The sequence below is a fragment of the Anser brachyrhynchus genome, assembly GCF_964034855.1.
Source record: "Anser brachyrhynchus genome assembly, chromosome: 12".
NCBI classification, from domain to species: domain Eukaryota; kingdom Metazoa; phylum Chordata; class Aves; order Anseriformes; family Anatidae; genus Anser; species Anser brachyrhynchus.
This window is the reverse complement of record NC_137707.1, coordinates 6,774,700-6,795,537: the sequence shown is the minus strand read 5'-3', so window position 1 is coordinate 6,795,537 and position 20,838 is coordinate 6,774,700. Positions and strand designations below refer to the sequence as shown.

At 35.7% G+C, this 20,838-nt stretch overlaps 1 protein-coding gene across 13 annotated transcripts in view; it reads left to right on the top strand.

The window, feature by feature from the left end:
• The window catches only part of WWOX (WW domain containing oxidoreductase), a 510,587-nt gene that overhangs the window by 14,415 nt on the left and 475,334 nt on the right, over positions 1 to 20,838 (top strand). For all 13 annotated transcript variants that reach the window (XR_013938395.1, XM_080552528.1, XM_080552522.1 and 10 more), the window contains exon 5: positions 14,510 to 14,616. Coding sequence is in view for 12 of the 13 variants with exons in the window: in XM_080552528.1 (XP_080408654.1) it covers positions 14,510 to 14,616 (107 nt within the window). In the remaining variant the exon portion in view is untranslated. The remainder of the gene's footprint in view (positions 1 to 14,509; positions 14,617 to 20,838) is intronic.

Below are 20,838 nucleotides of genomic sequence, written 5' to 3'. Positions count from 1 at the left end.
CATGGTTGTTAGTAGCTGTCAGTCAGGGGTTAGTCCTGATGTATTTTGAACAATTAAAGTACTGAAAGCTATTTTTTTAGGCTTTGAATAATCTCAACAGAAGAGGGTTCTTGTTTCGTGACTTTAATTTACGGTGTGTGTTCTGAAAGTTATGGTAGGTCATAGTGATCGAGTCTCTCATGAGTACCACCACTCTGTTTTTGCTCTGGCTTAATACTGTGGAATACTAGCATTGCTCTGTTTTACATAAGGCTGCTACTGTCTGCTTGTTACATACTGTAAATATTAAAAGGTCCTCTTGGACTTACGTAATTTATTTTTCTTACTGAATAAGCTGAAAATGGTGTCAGATGGACATGAAAAAGCAATATGAACATTTTGATGAATCTATTTATTACTTCTGTAATGAGTAGTACACATGGTTGGTTAGCCAAGTTATTGAACTTCATCAACCTTGGCTGAAATTCACAATGCATGTGAAACTTGTTGTAACATGTAAGAAATTACATCTGAGCGGAAAGGTTCAATAGTGATTACTACTTGTAATAGAATCTTTTTCACAAAGGATGGGATTGGACTGTACGCCTGTGCTTATATTTTCTGGAATTCATTTTACAGGGGAATAACACATCTGTAGAACAGGAGCCTTTGTATGTGGTGCTCACTTTCTTGTCTAAGCGTTAAAGACTTTTCAATGTGCTGCAATATAACTTAATCGTTTTCCTGTCTTTTGAAATATTTAGTTTCACAAAGGTTTTTCTTGTTATAACGCTGCATATTTCATAGTCCAAAAATGAAAAGATCTTTTTGCATAATTTGGTCTGTCTTTGACACAGAACGTAATCTCTGCATCATCTTGTGTCATCATGTTTTGAAGCTGATTGCATGACAAGAGTTTTTTAAGTAATCTCAGATGTACATTTTTATCTTTTTTGGAATGCTTGTAGATGGTGGGGACAGAAGAAATTTATAAATGTGTACTGTTTTCTAATGGAAGTCTATTCCCAAACATCTAGTAACTTTTCTAGATACTGTCAACTCTAGTTACAGCATTAACACATACATTAACTGATGTGTTGTTCTTGGCTAATCAGGTGACAAATTCTTAGTATCTATACCTATGCCAAGCAGTAAGATCACAAAAAGTAAGGCTTGCAGTATCTTGCATCCCTTTTAAGCTCCTCATGATTGACTGTGTCTAGGATTTATAAGGTTTTGAAATTTAAGTCTGAAACAGTAATCCCCACCAAGAAGAAAGTGAAAGACACAGGTAAGAACTTGGGAAGATGAAGAATGAAATCCTGACCTCGCTGAAGTCAGTAGAAAACTCCTATTAAAATTAATGACGCCAGAATTTTACCAAAATCATAGAATATGAAGAGAATAGTACTATGAGAAACTGTTCTTATATTCATCTTAATATCTGCAATATGCAAACATTTCTGAAAGACAAGATGTGATTTAAGAAAATAAAAGAATATGATATTGGCTGTATTTAATGATTCCCAGAGAAAGCAAAGCCAAAAGCAGTTTCATCTTCTGACTTGTTTTTAGTTTAATGATAATTGCAGTGCTTGGTTCTGTTATTGACCATGCCCAGTCATATGCCTTCCTGTTGTTTCCCTTTTTTTTTCCTCCTCAGTGAAAGATCTTTTTTTCCTTTTTTTTTTTCCCCTGTGTTTTTTATAGGCTTTTATCTTTAGTACGTGAGATCTTCATAGCCTTCTTTTCAGCTCTGTAGCTTCACTTCGTGTGTTTATAACATCTTCTCTATGTTTTGGTTTCTTCCTGTATTCTACACAGTGACTTTTGCTACTTTATCTGTTGCTTCAGAAAACTCCCTACAAATTGACTGTTGAAATCTGAATGGTTTTGTAGTAATATACTGTACATTTATTCTCCATTTAAGTATACCTACTGTGGATGCTGTCTGTAAGTTACTATTCTTAATGTCTTCTTTATACTGAAATAACAAGTAAGATTGGATTTTTTCTTAGTTGTTGTCCTACTTTCTTTACAGTAATAGTAGTTGTGCAAACAACCAACCGTCACAGTTCACTTTTGGATATCTTTACTTCTTTTGCATACACTGTAACTTGAGGGTCAGAGGAATTAATGTTGCTTGGAAAAAATGAAAAAATGTCTGTTACAATATCATTGTAGACGATATCTTTTGCCTCCTCATTATTTATTCTTTAAGTAGCTTTATCAGATATTCTTTAATTGGATTTCTTTTGTTTTTGATATCTAAACTTCAGTTCATAAAGTTTGGGGGGGGGGTTGTTTTTGTGATGGTTATTCAGAAAGCTGCCTTTGGGCAAAAATTGACGTTTTGTGTAAAAACTTGCAAGGAGTATCTGTAATTCCCTTCCAACACAGCCAAATTAGAGAACAATACTATATTGTGTGTTCAGAGATCCAGGAACCTTGAGAGGTTTTGATTATAAACCTCTGCCACTGGCAAGCATGAGCAGTGTTTCTTGCTTCTGCTACAGACATTGAGTGCTACTTAGGATTTTGGGAAATATGTGATTAATCTTGTTTCTACATATATAGCAATTTATGGCTAGCGTAATTGACCAAAGTTTACAGATTATGTCAATGTCCATATTCCAATTTGAAATGGAAATCAGATTGTTTTGTTATGGGATAGAAAGTATACTTCATTGAGAACAAGTCTAATTCTTCAGCAGAATGAGTAATTGAGATATTGAGTAGAAAATACGGCAACTAGAAGTGAGTAAAGAAGGCTCTTTGGAAAAGTATTTGTTTGGGTCTGTATCCAGCTGCAAGCAGTTGCTGAGAGGTATAAATCTTATCCTTGTTGAAGGATTTTTAACTCTGAAGGTAAATTTGAACTATTTTTTGGTTTACTGAAACGTGGTGAAGAGCACGTAAAAACTGTTCATGACCTACTTGGCAGCATGCTTTTGGCATCCTAGGTGAATGAAGTCTAGGATCTGTGAGAAGGCATCTTAACTGTATCTGTTTCTCAATCTAATGTAGTCCAAGGAATAGAGACCTAGACTTTGTGATTGGTTTTGTATTTGTTAACTTGTTTTTCAGCAGTATTTATGTGTCAAGAATGTAAGGCAGAAATATGCTTCATAATGGTGTACGATGTAATTTAATGAACAAATATCACTTAATAGACTCTGATGTACACAAACTGAGTCATTTACCTGGGGAACTTGTCGAGGACAAAGCAGACTGAATATGAGATCAGGAATTGGACAATTTCCTGGCTTCCCAGTTCCTGGTTTCTGTGTGATCTTGAGTGAATTATTCAGCTTGATCCTGGCTAGCAATCGAAGTAATGCTTTTTAACCTGCTTCACAATAATGTCGTGACTCAACCATTTTAGAGTACAGTATCACTGTCACAAAACCAGTAAGTAGGTTGTTTGGAATGTTTTCTATGCTTTTTTCCCTGGCAATTTTTTGTATTTTACAGATGTAGATTTTATAAGCTTATGTATTTCGGTATTTAACATCCCCTTCCTCAAACTGGCAAGGTCAATTTTTTTGGAAGATGAAAAAACATCTTGGAATAAAAAATGTGGCTTTAATAGGCCGTTTACTAGAGAAGATTGAGTCACAAATCCGTCAGATTTTGGGTGGGTTGCCAGTGTTCCAGCTGTTAGCAAACAGGCCTTCGAATGTGTTCGTCTACACAAATACACCCTAGTTGCGGTGGGAGAAGATGCATGATATGCTTTCGTGCCCTACTTGAAACTGGGGCAAAGAGGATTTGGACTTTTTTTTTGCCCATGGCCTTACATTATATTTTAATGACATCTAATTCTTGCTTGTTTTCCATTCTTCTTGCTTTTGTGTATAGACACTTTTTGTTAATACTCTTCTTGTTCTTCATCTTTTGTTTCAGAACTCCATCTCCTGCCTTACTTTGTATGTCGGAACCACATGATGGATCATTTGAATTACATAACAGCTTCCCATCTCCCTCTTTCCTTCGTAGTTTAAAGCACACCCAAAAGGTTTGCCAATTTTGAACCTTGGGAGGTTGGTACCCATTCTGAATAACATCTAATCCAGAAAAAGTAGGATTTTACGGAGGTAACTCAGGACTGTGCATTCCCAAACCTACAAGTCTGTTATTTTGCCCTTTGCTAGCTATCTCTTTGCTTGCACCAGAAAGAGCGATGAACTGCATCCTTCCTGTATTCAGTTCTTTTCACAGGATCCTGAAAAGGCTCTTGTATTAAAATCTTCCTCTGTTGCTTAACCGAGCAAATTGTATTACCTCACATTCCCCGAGGACAGAGGTGGGTAGTGACTGCCAGAAATCAAGCAGTGTTTTAATGTTCAGTCCGCTCATCTTTTCCTTTTCTTCCCCTACAACGTGAGTGTGAGCTCTTTAGGCCGGGATGTAGCTATGTATATTTATTTCTCTAAGATATCTTTTTTTTTAACCTAATTTGTAAACTGTTCAGGACAGCACCTTGTCTTATTATTTATTTGTAAAATGTCTGGTATATATTTTAAAACTGTTTGTGCAACTGATCTAAATAAATATCAAGTTTGTTTTAAGAAAAAGTTTGGTCTGATTTATGCTGTAGTACTTTTTCAGTATCTTTACATAAAACTGAGTATTTGTCATGAAATAGTTTACAGATTAAAGAAAGCTTGGAGGATCTAGCACTTTAGCTGACAGCACAGTATGACTTTTAATTATTCTGCCTTGGATGAAATATTTCTCTTTATTAAATTTACTTCTTACATTAACATTGCACTGTTGTACTTGCCAAAAGGAGATTCAAAACATGCAACTAATTTTTTTTTGTTATGTTTAATTAGGGCTCAGCTCAGCAGTACAGAAACCTATGATACTGTTGGCTTATAGAACAGAAGTGCACTTGAAAAGAAACTAGACAACTTCTGGCTTTTTTCTCCATTTTTGCTTTGGTGGGAAAAGCTCTTGTGTTGCCTAAAGCTACTGCTGATGCAAAGAGCAGCTTTAGAGAAAGAGTTTGCCAGTCCCATTCCTCTCAACTCAGAATATGTTTTTAAATGTGATTATTAAAAAAAAAAAAAAAAAACGGAAAAAAAAAGCAACGGAGACTGTCAAAGGTAGTCTTAAATTATCTGGTCTTATTTTAGTTATTTGAGAAAGGTTGTGTGGGAAGGTGTTTTAAAAATAGCGGTAGTGGGGAAGAATGCTCCAAAAACTTGTTTGGGGAGATGAGCTGAAGGAAATAGTCCCTCAAAATCATGTTCATAACCTAGTTGATTCTAAATATCTGATCAGAATTTTTTATAAACCCAGTTATGAATGCTTTTATGCTGGCACTTTTACACAATGCAAACCCTTCAAGGGGGTGTGAGGATTAGCTAGACTCTGGAGTCTCTTTATGATTGGTCTTTGATATTTGCTACTGACGTTAGGTAAATCCTTAATGTTTTTTTTTTTTTGTTGTGTGTGTGTGTGGTTGTTGTGACTTCTGTTGCCATTGCTTTGCAGCTTGCCTCAGCCTTGTTATAATGAAGCTACAGTAGCATGCACAAAAAGTTACTTCCTTAATACTGCGTTCAAGTACCGGCACTCCCATATAGACTGGTTTTATTTAAATAAACAAAAACCTGGTCACTTATCTGTTTGACTAAACACTCAGGAATGGTTACTTACAGGGAAATCGTGTGGTCTGAATGTCACATCAAATTTGACTGCTTGGATGTCATCTAGGTTTCTTTGAGATGCTACTTTGATGTTGACTTAACACTGTAAGCAGACTTACCATTTTCTGCTACTCTAGATTTTGCTTAAGTGGTTAGTTTGAAAGTGTTTATTTTGCAGTAAAAACAAAAGGAATGTACTAACTGTAGTCTAACAAAATATTTTGTTTGTCCCTTATGAATATAAACATGTAATTCTGAATAGAGTAATTTTTTTTTTTTTAAACTAAAATTGGGAATATAAGTCACACTGAAATGATTCCTGCTCATTTTAGGGCAAAGTTGCTAGCTTAGGTTTCTTATAAAATATATGCAACTTTTTTGTTTAACTTATCTTGGTAATAATATATTTAGAATTACTTCTAGGCTATTTTTTTTCCTAGAAAATTCAAAGCTACGTGTGGAGTTGCTGCATATTCAGATGCCTCTCTTCCCTCTGTGGTACGATATCTGTTACAAAGGAAATATTTTATGAAAATGAGAAAAAATGGAACTCTAAGAAATTCTCTTAACATTACATTGTAAAGCCAAATTCTAATATATTTATTTTAAATGCAATAATTGATTTGTGTTAGGCAAAACTGTCTGACTTGCTTGCAGGAAGCCACACTGTCATTTTCAAAGACAATCAAAAGAAAACATGAACTTATTCTATGCTTGAAGAAACACTGAGAATAAAAAGTTCAAATAGAAGAATCTTCAGTTGTAGATGTGATGCTAAGATATGACAAGTGTTTGTGTCTGCAAATGACTTGAGAATTGGTAAAAATGCTACTTCATGGTAACTTCTGTTGGGCTGATACAATGCACTGCGTTTCACCAGAGGGTTTGTTCCAGACAGGAACCCTTGGCTGTAACTGCAATGTTTATATTGGATGGTAGCACCTTTACAACGTAAGGGATAGGAAATGTGGTTTTGAGTCTGGGCTAGACCATGCCTTTGGATAGCTGATATAACTGTCAGTGTTTAATCTTCTCAGCTGTGTTAAAACTGAAGTCCAAGCTGTGTTTGTGTCTTGTGTTTTTTAAAGTGACCTGGTAGAAATCTTTGGGCAGTAGAGCTAGAGTGGATACCAGATCCGGCTGCAACTTTGTGGCTCTTACTTGCGACGTACTTGTAATGAATGCACCTGATGTACTCACTGTTTGTATTGGCTTGCAGTGTCTTCAGATTTACCTTTTTTTTTTTTTTTTGCCTTGGATGAAATGTTTTTAATTATTTAGAGGAACTGAGACACAGATCTTTATAAAAATTATTCTTTATTGATGGGATTATATATTTAGTATTGTGATACCTTCAGATCAACTACAATACCTTGAGTTTTGACAATACTAATGGCAGTGCGCTTATTATTGGGAATAACTTTCCGTGCCCAGAGCAGTACATTGCAAAGTGTAATGTGCAATGAGTGCATATTTTTTTAAGTTGGCTGGATGGAAAACAGAACCAATCCATTAGTCATCCTGTTTCATTTTCATTGGCTTTTTCTGTGGCTCACAGCTCCAAGAAAAACACCTTTGTCGAATCTATACATAAAGGGAGAGGCAGGATGTACCTTCATATAACAACAAACTTTCAAATGAAAAATACCAATTTGTGGTGTTACCATGTGCCTACAAACAGAAGCAAAGGTACCATTAATATTTCACGCAAATTGCTTTTTAAAATTTAGTCTGCTAATATCTTGGTATTTTATTTGCCTGAGAACTTGCATTTAGAGCAACTTGAAAAATGTCTCTCTAAGATTTTATCCTAAATAGCCATATTGAGACTGTATGGTTGTGGCCAAGCAATTCTGATGCAGAATGCATGGTGCTTTTGGGGCTCTGAGAAGTAAATGATGTGATGATTCACATAGGGCTGCCATCACTCCAAATGAAAGATCTGTTGGATGATGCACCCTTAAGTCACCAGCACAGGCAAAGATAGTCTTAGTCTCAAAAGATTCTTCCCTAAATCACATGTCAGTATTGCAGTATTCAACCAGAAAAGCAGCTTACATAACTCCAAATTCCTCATTGCTTTAGCAGGTTTGAATCTGCTTTACTCTTTGTATTGAATGAGAAAATCTGATCTGTTGTCAGTGGTGCTTAGTTCTTTCAAGCTGAAGTAAATCTAGGGGTGCATATGAGCGAAGTCTCTTTTCCATTTATAGTTCTCTTGATTAGGTCTCAAAAGTCACAAACAACTCATCTGTTTGCTGAGATAGTAGCAGTGGGGATGAATCTATTTTGTATTATAAAGATGATTTTGTTCTTCACTGTTTAACCTTTCTGCAGTTTACTCTCCTTTGTAGTAAAACTGGATTTAAATTGCCTTTCATTTAGGTTGCATGTTTAAAAACTTATATATGTATTTTTTAAAATTGTGTCCTCTTCTTTATTTCCATCCCTTTTAGCTAAAACTCAAGTTTACTGTTGATCCAAGAAAAAGGTTTTGTTTTCAAAGCAGAGGATGTCTGCTTGGAAAAGTAGTTTTGTGATACTTTTATTACTTTTAAATTTAAGAAGAAAATCAGCTATGAGCTTTAGATGATAATCCGGTGTTGCAGATGAGCTTCTGATGGTTGATTAAAAAATGTTGTGGCTTATCAAAATATTCAGGGTTTAAAAACATGCATGCATGCTGAGCTCTGTTGTTTGGCTTAACACTGCCAAGACTGTGTTAGCCATTTGCATGGCTTAGGTTTTCTAGCTAGGTGTTGGATTTGTACTGTAGAAGCATATTGGCCAAATAGAATAAGAATACTTTCCTTGTCCCAAAAGTCTTAAAACCCATGTGAAACTGAAGTGCTGTGTATTGGTCTATGCTGAGTTCAAGAGGAAGTTTCTGAGTTTTTTTTTTTCTTCTTCTTCTCTCCTGGAAAAAACTCACAGCGAGGAGATGACAAAAAAAAAAAAAAAATCCTGCTTTTTACATTCTCTTTTGTATCACTTCTGCTCGAAGGAAGGAGTTCGCTTGTTTTGTACGCTTGTCTAAACACATGCTCTCGATCTTGTGGCTGTACTGCCCTTGAAAGAAGGAGGCCGAAATGCTTTCTTTTAAAATTTGCTTAATGTCAAGAATGTTTTAATTGAGGTTTCATATTTTCTGGATTGCATAATTTTAAAATCTGTCCCCTTTACTATATGAAGGTTATGTAGAATTATCATCCTTTCCCAAGAATAACCAAATTGTACAAGTAAACTTCCTTTTCACGGGAAGTGGGAGGATTTTTTCTTGCAATATAATACCGTATTTGGGGGGGGGGAAATCCTGATCTTCCAGCTGCTAGTTTATAGGGGAATGACTTGGTACAAGTCTCTCTCTTTCATTTTGTATTAAAAGAAAATATAGACATTTAAACCAACCAAAAAAAAAAACGACCCAGATGTATTCTGAAAATTAACTTTACTTTGCAAATTGGGCTTTTCTGTTTATAAAGAACTTAAGAGGTGTTTGCTGTAATTCAGAAAGTAACATGAAAGTTTGAGAACAGTGTAGTGGAAAAAACAAACTGACTACAGCTGGGAAAGTAATATACACTTTTAGTGGTACAAAATGTTCATGCTTACAAAACCAGAGTTGGTTTTCACTATTCTACGGTCCATAAGTAATCCATCAGTGTACGAAAGACCAGAAATATGTAATACAAACAGGCTAATGCTTTTCACTCTCAATTCCATAGACTACTTTTGTTCACTTACTTGATTTTGCTGTTTACTGTAGTGGAAGGAAAGAAGGTTTTCTTCTTAAACTACAAGTTTACATTCAAACTGACTGTGACATAGGGCTCAAGGAAGGCTAGAGTCATCACCACTTTAAATCATTACTGAAGCACAAGGGAAGAATCTCAGGGCCTCCAGAGTTCTTCTATCGATGGAGAGAAGGGAAGAAATGATTTTGAAGAAACTAAAAACAAACAAACCCTGTAGGCTTTTAAATAGAGGACTAAGCTGCTGGAAAGAAAGATGGCATCACTGCTGTTCAAATGGGTTGTAAATGATGGATCCAAGGTATCCCGGAGTGTCTCGGAGAAGGCTGAGAAGCTGATAAGTCTTGTGCTTTTCTGAAATGTTTTTGAATTTCTTCTTGTGTATTAAAACATTCTTGCCTATTTTGGGAATTAAAAATATGTTGCTTTAAAACATATAAATGTCTGATGCAAATTCTTTACAAACTGCCCCACAAGCAAAATGGACTCCATGCTGTCCAATTTGATATAAACAAGAAATTGTTGAATTACTTTTCCACACACTGAATTACTTTGTTTTATAGAGGACTTTGCACTGCTTGATGGAGTCATATACTCATCTGGTGTATGTTGAGTTGGCATTAATTGAATGATGCTAACTGCTCATTAATTAGCTGAAAATCTTTCCCCAACCTTGCTGATAGTAGTCAATGGCAGATAGACAAGAATGTGAGAGCATGGGGTTCAAAAATGATCATAGACCATGCAGATTGAAATTAAGTGTTAATTCTTGAGCCTTTGAAAAGCACAATGTAAGTAAAGGGCTGAAGGCTTTTAAAAGCCTCTAGGAAATCCCACACACTTACTGTCCACGTAGCTCCTGTTAGTTCTGCTATCCGTCCTCTAGGTTAGCTGTTGATGCGGAGAGCTGTGCTGTAATGTGCTATCCTCGTGCATTTCTTAACCAATATTGTCACTCATGAGTGTCAAATTAGAGCTCATTCAGCTAGAGCAACAGCAGCAAGAGTAGCCAGCCTCAGGAAGGTCTTGTCTCTTGAGATTTCCAGGGCAATTGCTTGAAGTTTGTCTTAGTTTTCTAAAACAATTTCTAAAACAATTGGGGGAGTGTCTGCCTTGTTCTTTGTAATTGGCTGTCCTTAATGTTCAAGTATGTTCTGTTTTTTTCTCTTTTTTTTCCAAATCCTGTTCCTCAGTTAAACAAACAAACAAAAAACCTGACAACTAGTATGTATAAAAGTATATTCAAGTCTCGCAACTCTTTTGGTGCTGCTTGCTTTGAAGTCCAGAGGATATGAATAGTTGAAATTGAGCACACAACAGCAACATGTTGGGCTCTGCACAGGCTCCTGCTGTCGTACACCCTTTGCCTGCTGCTGGAGCCAGGCGCAATGTCAATGACAATAGTTTTGGTGGCAGTGGACGGTGCCATCTGTTCTGCGTGGGTCAAATCAGCTCTGCAGCATCAATACATCAGCACTGCGGTACAGGGGAGATTCACCACTGGAGAAGATTATTTTTTTCATGAGAAAGAGTTATCATTGCTGTTAATGTTCCTTCGTGAAAGGGCTGTGCTATTGTAACAGCACATACTGGTGCTTGCAGTCTCAAAGTGAACTTGTTATAAAGAAGCCCTTGGTTCTTTTGAACTCACAAGTTGCACTTATGGGTAGAATTGTGGTGGTTCTAGTCTATCAACTAGGCACTTCCTTAACATAAGCATTTTGATTTCTCTTTTTATTTAACCCTACTGTGAATTTGTTTGGAGGCTTTAGTGTTTTTGAGAGTTTTTGATGTTTGTGATTCAACTTCGGTGTATGAAACCACATTCAATGTGTATTTTGATTCAATGAAGTTTTTATAGACAGGTAAGGCTTCTCTCTACAGAGTTTAAATAGTTTTCTACATAAAATACTCAGCCTTGTGGGAGGCTAAGGTTTTAAAAAGACTTACTCTGTTGACAACACAGCTACATTGTGCTGAAGGACAAATGGTGTAGGCGAACTTAGATTAACACAATGAGTCTGTTGATAAAAGTTTTCCACTACTAGAGAAGCTTTTTTCCCCTTCTATGTGTGTGACACTGGAGGAGGGAAGACGAGTAAATTTTTGCAGGAGAAACAAATTGCTAAAGCTGTAAAAAGGAGTCAAATACCAAGGTACTTCCTAAATTTTGCTTCACAAGTTTCAGTTTGAAGTTGCAGCTTTCTAAGCTCCTTCGTAGTTGTTTCTTAAACTGTGAGGGTAATTAATTTTACTGCTTATTAGGGACTTTCAGGCCTGTGAAGATCTATTTTTGTGGAATATCTAAAATGCTGAAGTCTTGAGAAGACTGAGCAAGTTGGTAGGTAAACACCAGTGAAGTAGTAATTGTGGTACCTCTTATTCTTAATAAATTTCATCTGGCAGTCTGAAAATGCCTCTTATGGATTATGCTCTACACAAACTAAGTGAAAGGAAGACAAAATAGTAATAGTTACATGCAATCCCTACCTATAAACAGTAATTCAGTGGTTGAATGGAAATAATTCTGTGGTTTGGGGTGGACCCATCACCACTTGGCTTGTGGCTGTATTTTGAGTGGAAGGATGAACTGTTGGTTAAAAATTCTCCAAAAAGGTGTTTTTTTTTTTTTTAAGCACATAATTTCATGAAAAGTTTCAGAACATGTCTGTGTAAGGGTGAAGAACAGTACAGTGGTAGTGCAGAGAGGAAGGGTTTTAAACACTTCAACTTTGTAGGGAAGAATCCAGGTGGTATTATTAACTAAATCTGGAGTAATTAATTCAATTTTATTTTTTTCTCAGTTTAGTTTATAATGAAAATCAAGTTATTAACTGTAACTGAGAATGACACGGAATTTATTATTTTGTACAAAGTGTGACATGGGGTAGAGTTAGCAAAACATCATCGTGCTTAGCAAATTAAACTGGCTGTCAGCTTTAGGTCTTTGTATAACAGAAAAAAATGTTCCCAGGCATTCCATCTAGTTTTTAGCAATGTGATAAGCTGGTAGAAATAAGTGTGTTTTTTGTGCAAAACAGGAAGCATACAGCTAGACATGTTGTACCACGGCACTATTAGCTTACATTAGCTATATGAAAAATTCTAATTAAATACACTTAAGGTGGAATTAGGAACAGGGGAAATCTTTGCATATGCTGTAGCTGAATTCATGTGCATGCAGTGAATTACCCAGGTAATTAAAGTTGCTTGGTACAATGAATGGCTTTAAAAGTGATACAAGAAAATTGCATGGACTTAAATACCGTAAGTATGTAATTGCAGAAAATGGTCTAAATTTGTCTTGATGTCTGTTGCTTCTATAACGTAAGTTATGTCTTGTGTTCTGAATTTTGTTGCTCCAGGGTGTTTTGGAAGTGAGACAACCTATCTTAATAGTTTTTTTGGTAAACAATTTTTAAAATGAAAACATGAATATGCTTTACATGTCATAAAGCTACAACAAATATTTCTTCTCTTTGACTTGTTCACATGCTCAAATTGTTGGGCATTTCAGTTTGAGTCTTCGTTTTCTAGTTTAAGCTTGTCTAATTGGAACTCATTAAGCAACGTTATGCCTCTTTCAGCTAGATGGAAATGTTTTTCACTGTTAAGAGTTCTCCATGGAAATGGGTACCCAGTGATACTATTGAATAGATCACAAACATGTGCTAGCTCACCCCTGATAGAAACCCAGTTTCTGGCTCAAGTCTGCACTTTATGGGCATTTTGCACTCCCAAGAACTCATCATCTCCTAGTGTAAATTGTCACAGATCTTTCCAATTAAACAAGGTTTATCTTGGACCAACTTCTGTGCAGCTTTTTGTTAATGAATTGGACAGTGAAACAGAGCACACTTGCATAGCTTGCAGATGATGCAAAAGGAGATAGCTGCAGCTCTTGGTGGACACTTCCATAATTTGAACCGATCTCCTCAAATTTCAGAACAGTCCCAAATTAACTGACTATAATCAATCCAAAATCTGAAGGGTCCTTTTGGAAAGGAGAAATTAAGTGCTCAAATTCAGAATGGGGAAAAACTGATTAATAGTATTGCAAAAAAGATTGTGTACAGAGGCTTAGAAATTCATTGTGAAACTGTATTCTGTGTATGGAAGAAAAAAATTGATATACGTTAATGCTGCACTTTAACTGCAGTGAAATGTGAACTATCTGCCCTCTTGTTTTAGATTCAGAAAGAATATGTTTGCAGATTAAGTCATGCCAGTAAGTTACCCAAAAGAGGGATTTTTTTCATAGTTTAATTTTTCATCGTGTCAGTTGGTTCATCCAGTCACCCATTTAGCTCTATGATACTTCATCCAGTATATTGAAACTGCGTGGTATTTGATTATTCATAACGAGAACACTTGTGAAAAGTTGTTCCCCATCAACTGATGAAGGGACAAAAAATGAGGTGAGTTTGTATGGGGTATTTAAACAATTTTAGGAAAGATTTTAAAGTGCTTGGGTAATATAATCTAATACAGTATTTTAATCTACCTAGGCAAAACCTCGTTTTGTAAGAATGAACTCGACAGCTGTCTCCTGGGAGTGGTTTAACGCTTGCGTATTTCTCAGGTCCCTGTTTTTGTGCAGAAGTGTTTGACAGGTTGCGTGCTGGTCAAATCAGAAAAAGAAGCAATTATCCCCATGTGATTTTTATTCTTATTCCCTTATGTGATTCATGCTGCCACAGGTGGTTCTCAAATTTGTGTCAAAGGCCAGCTGTGCATCTAAAGTATGCAGATCTTGGTCTCAGAATACTCAATCACTTGCAGCAATGTCTTGCAGTCTTGCCTTTTGGCTTATTCTTCACAGTTAGACAAGTAAGGAGTTAAGTATAGCTCTTCTTTCTAACTGAAGACACCAAGACAGAGAAATTTGGTTCAAGCCTCTCGCACAATATATACAATTGCAGTCCCTAAGACCCTGTTCAAAGTGAGGTCTGTGCCTTTTTCCATGCGTGCTCTGAAAAGCTGGGTCCAGGTGACTAGCAGGCATGTAGTCAGACTGCAGGTAGGGCTAGAGTGCTTCAGCATGTGGCTCACCTTTCAGGTAATTTTATAGCTGTTTTGTCACTGAGATCTATTTCTGACGGGGAAAATGTTTTATCATAGGTTTTGAAACTGCAAAGTCTTTTGCACTGCATGGGGCTTATGTTATCCTGGCCTGCAGAAATATGTCAAGAGGCAATGATGCTGTACAACGCATTCTTGGGGAATGGGTAAGTGTCCAACGTTAAGCTATGTTTTTCAGGATGTGAAGTCTTTTGTGCAGTACAAACAGTTAAATAGATGTGTTTTCATGTAAGATCTAAGGAAAAGGGCATTTATCTTATTTTTGTAATATGTTGTTCAGTCACTGGTGCTTGTGACAGATATTTCATGCGATCACATTGGGCTGCAAGGCTTTGCATGTTGTTATCTATGTGTATACAGAAGTTTTGTAGTGGCTAGAAAGTTTGAAAGAACCACTGAGGCATATTTCACAGGTTGTAGGACAGTGTGATTCCAGAACTAAAATGTGTAACTCACTGAAGGAGAGTGTACACACTTAGGTATCAGACAGCCATTTTTTTTGCCTGTACTTTATGTACTATGAGAGATTATGGGGAATAATCCTTACACTTTTCAAAACCAAAAATGCTTTTCTATCTTCCCTGTCCATCATGCAAAACGCTAGTGCTGCTAGGCAGTCTGTCTCAATGTTTTTTTTTTTCCTTCCTGTTTCTTCCCTCTCCTTCGTTTTTCTACACTTTGTCATGCTAATACAAGCCCCCCAGTACTTTTTATTCCCTTGTTTCTCTCTGACTCCTAGCTGTCTCTTCCCCCCTTTTTTGGGGGTCTTCTAAGTCCATTATTAAAATTTATTCAGTGTTTTAATTTATTCCTCCCGCAATCATTTACTTGCTGGTAAGGACAGCAAACTAGTTTTGCCCAAGCATGCTTTGACTGCTGACTTGAGATAATCTGTTGACACAATCCTATACACTTTACTTGAGTAATAAACTGCAGGGTCAGGTTCTTGGAATTTTATTTCTGTCCTGCTAGAATTATAGTGATGAGTGTTTTAGGTCTATTTCCCAAGCTCTGAAAATATTTCAGCTGCTCCCAGATGATATGGGAGAGCACTCAGTAGTATTAATATTTACACATAAGTAGTCTAGAGATGGTATTTATTAGTGCAAAACAAACAGTGCTTATTTACAAGTATTTCTAAACAAGTGATGCTTATAATACTGCTAACTTTTGTAACCACAAGTTTCTTCAAGAAACAAAGTTTTTGCATTTAGACCTTTTTCTCTTGCTCTCATGATACTAATGATTTACAGTAAAGGATTGGGAAGGAAAAATATCTTCTTTCCCCTTTAGTACTTCACATTAAAGCTGCCTTTTTGGTCTTTGTTTCAATGACATTTTCAATGACATGAAATTCCAAAAGAATTCCAATCTGGGCAAGCATAGTGCATGTGGCTTAAAGTTTGCCTGTCCATTCCCTTCCATCAGAGATGGATTTGGAGGTATTCTGTCTTTCGAATGTAGTAGCCCTAGCCTAATTAAATAGAGCTATATGTATTTATAGCTTTTTTACTTAGAATAAAAGACACTCAGTGCGGCCTTATTTTAATTAAAAATATCACATTTCTCCCTTAATTCTGAGCTTATCTTTGAACATTTTGAAATGGGACTTCAGGAAATACTTGCCTTAGTAGTATCTGTATTACCTCACCAGGAGTTAATGAATTGGTAATTGAATGAAGATCACTGAATTTCAAATTACTTCAGAAACACTACTTTTATTTACTAACAGTTTTCAAATTCTAATTGTTCAGAAAAGAATCTCATCTGATAACTGGGTAGCTGGAAAACCTTCAATGCATCTTTGTAATGGCTTTGTTGTTGTTTATTGAGAGGGACTAATTAACTTTGATTATTGCACTAATATTATGGCACTTTGACAGTCCCTCAGATTTATGACTCTGGGAAAATAAACAAATGAAATGCAGGTGCTGGAGCAGAAAGAATAAGTTATTACTGAACTTTAATTACTTGGAGTGTGTAACCAGGAGAGAATTAGTTGATGAATTACAAGAAGCTTAAAGTTTACATCAAATTGTAAGCAATCCCGAGGAAAACACAAAACCTGCCCCAAAGTCTGTTATTGAAAACAGAGACAAAGATTAATTTGGTTGATTGATACTAATATTAAAATATTGACATAAAATATTAATTTTTAGCTTATAGGTGTTAGAACAGAGCAGGAAGTTGTTAATTGAAAAATCCGTGCTAAAATTAAAGTTTCAGAAAAATGTCAACAATCTCTGCATACGGTTCAGACAAATTCTCAAGCTGTAGCTGTATTTGCTATAAAGAACTTTAAAATATCCACAGTATTTTGTCTCTTTTGTTCCTAGGCAAAGCAAAATAATTAAAAGTAAATGAGTTTGCTTGAGGTTTACTTTTCAATTTGGAATCAATTTGAAAAATAACAACAAAAAATCTGTTTAGGATGCAGCCTTACAAAGTCTCATGTTCGCGTTGCTCAGTATTTTTGACAGCAGTAGTGCTACCTATTTGGACTGTGGTTTGTTACGAGTTTTTGATGTGTCTCTGAGCTGTGCTATAAATACTGTCTTTGTCCAATATTTTGAGGGGTGGAAACTTGTTAAATAAGTGACTACTCTTCAATTGAATGTCCAAACACCCTTTTCTTCTAATTTTCACAAATTATGCTTTTACAACTCAAAATACTGTTGCCACTTGGAATGCTAATGTGTTTGTATTGTAAGTGTACCATGTTAATAATACAATTGGGATTTCTGTAATTATAGCAAATATATTACCAAAAGCAATGTGTATCCTATACTGTTTTTTTTCTCTGGGGCAGCATGCTTTAAAATTTGAGGTTTGAATGTCTCAAACAACGTTTCCTTTTTCATCCTCATTTCGTACAGGACATTTGTAATTCCTTATAAAGGGAGCAAGGAAAGTTCTGCAAAAACTCTGTTTTGCAAGAAGACGAAAGAATTAAAGATGTAAAAACAACTGTTGTTATTTTAAGGTTTGGTACAGTTATCTGGTTGATGATATTTATTAAACTAAGGCCTGAAATACATGTTAGGTGTGTGTGTGTGGCACTGACTGTAATGCAGCATTCAGAAATGAAGTACAGAATATGTAAGAGTACTTAGGAAAACCATCCAGCCTGGTCTCCTTAGTGAGCTTATTTGTGAGTTCATGGTTTGGAGTACGGTAAAGTAAGTGTCTGTGGAAATATGGCTCTTCTTCTTTGGGCGTGATGTACTTTTAATAAGTTGTTATTCCAAAAAAAAAAGTGTTAAAAATCGGCTTGTCTGCTTATATTGAAAGCTGAAAATTAAGATTATGTGAGAAAATGGGAAAGCTAAATGGCATGGAAGAATCCAACTCTTAAGACAGAAAACAGCAGGAATGATGAGAGACGATTTTTTTTCTGTTGATCAGCTGCTATTCTGGATGTTTAAAAACAAATTCAAACTGATCTTAATTGACTACTGAAGACAAATCTAGAAAACTTTTTAACAATATATGTCAAAAGAGCTGCTTTATAGAGAGTTTGAGCCATTTGAGAAGGGATTAGCCACCTAAACTTGCTAATTACTTTAGACAACTGACATTTGTTTGCAAGCTACAGTATTCCAGTTATTTTTCTTTCTAAACTACAGCAGATTCTTCTTTATTACTATTACAAATAGAGAGGTAATTGCTTCGTGCGTAAAATGTGACAAATTTTAATGTGATTGGTTTAGCAAGTCTGTCAGATAATTTCTACAGAAAGGTATAGTTGATTATATTTGTACAATTTAATGTCTTTAAATACGTAAGTATAGAGAGAGGAAGTATGCAAAAGCAGATAAAAGAGAGATCAGTATAGCTTTACATTTGATATCTTGAAAATGAATGTTGTTCATGCACGATGACATTCAAAATCAATTTAAAACTGTTTGATAATTTTGTTGCTCAGAAAAGAGGAAATTAGAATTCTAGAGTTATGATTCATTTTAATCAGAAAGAAATTGTCAAGCATAAATCTCTCCTTGAGTAGTGAAAAGGCCTGAAAGCAGCCAAGAAAATATCAATACTTTGCAAAGGAGGAATGATTGTTCCAATTCGTAGCTTAATTGACTTTAAGGCTTAATGAAAAACACTACAGTGCTGTTTGTACACATAGTTGCTCTGACGAACGTTGAAATCTATGCTCCAGGAAGAGAAGCTAGGTAATTTATTTTACATTATTATTGATATAATTTTCTAATTGACTGTGAGTAAAATGGTTGGATAGGACTGCATAGCTCCAGATGTTAGCAGCATTCTCAAGAAAATTCTTAAGAGAATGAATAATAAAATATTTCATAAATCATAGCTTTTCTTGCCATGAAGCTCTCGTTTATTTATTCCGGTCAAATAGTCTTTGAAGTAGATATTAAAAGATAAATTGTAAGTTTAATATCTCATAAAACGTATAATGTTTCTTTTGTAATTATTCCTCAGTGTTAAGCCTACAACTACATCAAAGATTGGATTAAACTGTAAAAAGAAAATTTGGGTTTCCTTTATATTTAGGAATTTACGAGGAGTTATAGATGTGACAGAGAATCTCAAGAGTGGCTGTGAAGAAAACCAACAAAATACACGTGACTCCTTGCTGTATTCCTTTCCCCCAAAGTATTCTCCACCTAATGAGTGATTTATATTCTTGCTGATTAAGTAACTGAATTAAATTAAAACCTGATAACTGAGTCTTTGTATTCCAATTGTAATCTTGCAAAGCGCAGAAAGATGAGAGGCAATTGGGCACATTTACTGAGAACATGGGCAAAAATTTTCATGTGTTCTGTTTGTTTCCTCCTCAAGGAAGGAGGACTAATTTCCCAAGTAGTGTTTAAGCTCCACCAGTGTCCTTGGTTTACTGTTTTCCATGTAAGTGCGTAGCATACAGATAGCTCTGTAAAATATTATTGTCTTAGTCTCTTAGTACAAGTGGATGCTAATTTGATACAGAAGATACAATTTCCTTTCTGTCTATTGGATGTTAATTTTCTGAGGTATTTCTGTAAATCAATCAGACTTCTAAAACAGGGCTTTGATACCAAGCCTATGTTAAAACCAGCACAAGAAATTGTTACTGGAAATTAACTTAAGTGGGGGCATCTCATCATGATTAGTAGCAGATACTTATGGAAAAACATGAAGAGTGTCTAAAAGACAGCTTTAGGTATGTAGTAAATACAGAATGGAGCCGCAGCCTGTTACTGAGTATAGAATTAGAGTTTCAAATTGGTGCTAAATAAAAGGTCTTAAAAAGTAATTTCTCCAAAATGGAAAATAGTTCAGAATATTACACTGTAGAGCACACACATTTCTGTGAAAATATTATTTCTAATATGGTGTCATTATTTTGTAATAAAGAGTTGTATCATTTCTAAGCATGACAATCTAAAACTATGTATTCTTGGTGTGCACACGCCATTGCAGTGTAGTATACAGTTATAAAAGCCTGCAATGTACAGACATATTTCATCCTCTGGTGCTCTGAATAGCGACTGTGCTGAAGTATCAAGATAAAAGCAGTTATCCAAACCTTGCTGTGGGGAAAAGGTCTTGTAGAAAGAGGTATCGTTTACCAAGCTAGTTGGTAACGTAATAAATTCTGTATTGGCATGTCTCACCTCCAGCCATAGATGCACTCACTAAAACATGATTGCCACAGCTGATATAAAGCTTTTTTCTTTTTAAAGGGGTGATCCAAACCTTTTTGAGGTAAAGGAATCTTTCAATTAACTGTAATCTGATTGAATCAGACCTCATCTTACTAGCAGAGAATTGATAATGTAAGCATTAATTTGGTGTTACTATCACTGACACTGGTTGAGACCAGTGTGAAAGGGTTTGGCCATGATGTTTAAGAGTTCAGTAAGTTCCTGTGAGTAACCTGATCTGCTGAGACACCTTGCAAGAGCTGTGTGTGTAGAAAAGCTGTTTTCTGGGTACAGGTGGAAAGTGAGTTGTTAAACAGTGGTAGATGTCATTTTAAGCAGTAGCAGTGTGCATACACAGCACTGATCAAAATTAAATGCAATGCAGTCTGCTAATACACTCTGTTAGTATAAGAAGCTGGAAAGCAGCTGCTTTTCTATTTTGAAGTCTTCCAATAATGTGCTCTGTGGTGGCAGTTTCTCTCGGTTTGCAGGCTTGTGTCTTGGGGCTGTAACTAGCCACAGGGACATGCCCAACCTGCCAGCTATTGACCTTGTTATCAGTGAGAAGTCTGTGATCTCCAAGATCTTCAGCCAGGTTCATCTGAAAACAGCTGCAAATCAGTGAATGTGGCCACTGACAACAGCAAGAAGCTTTTTAACAATTTGCAAGGAAATTCGTGTTTAAAAAACCCCACAGTTAAAAACATT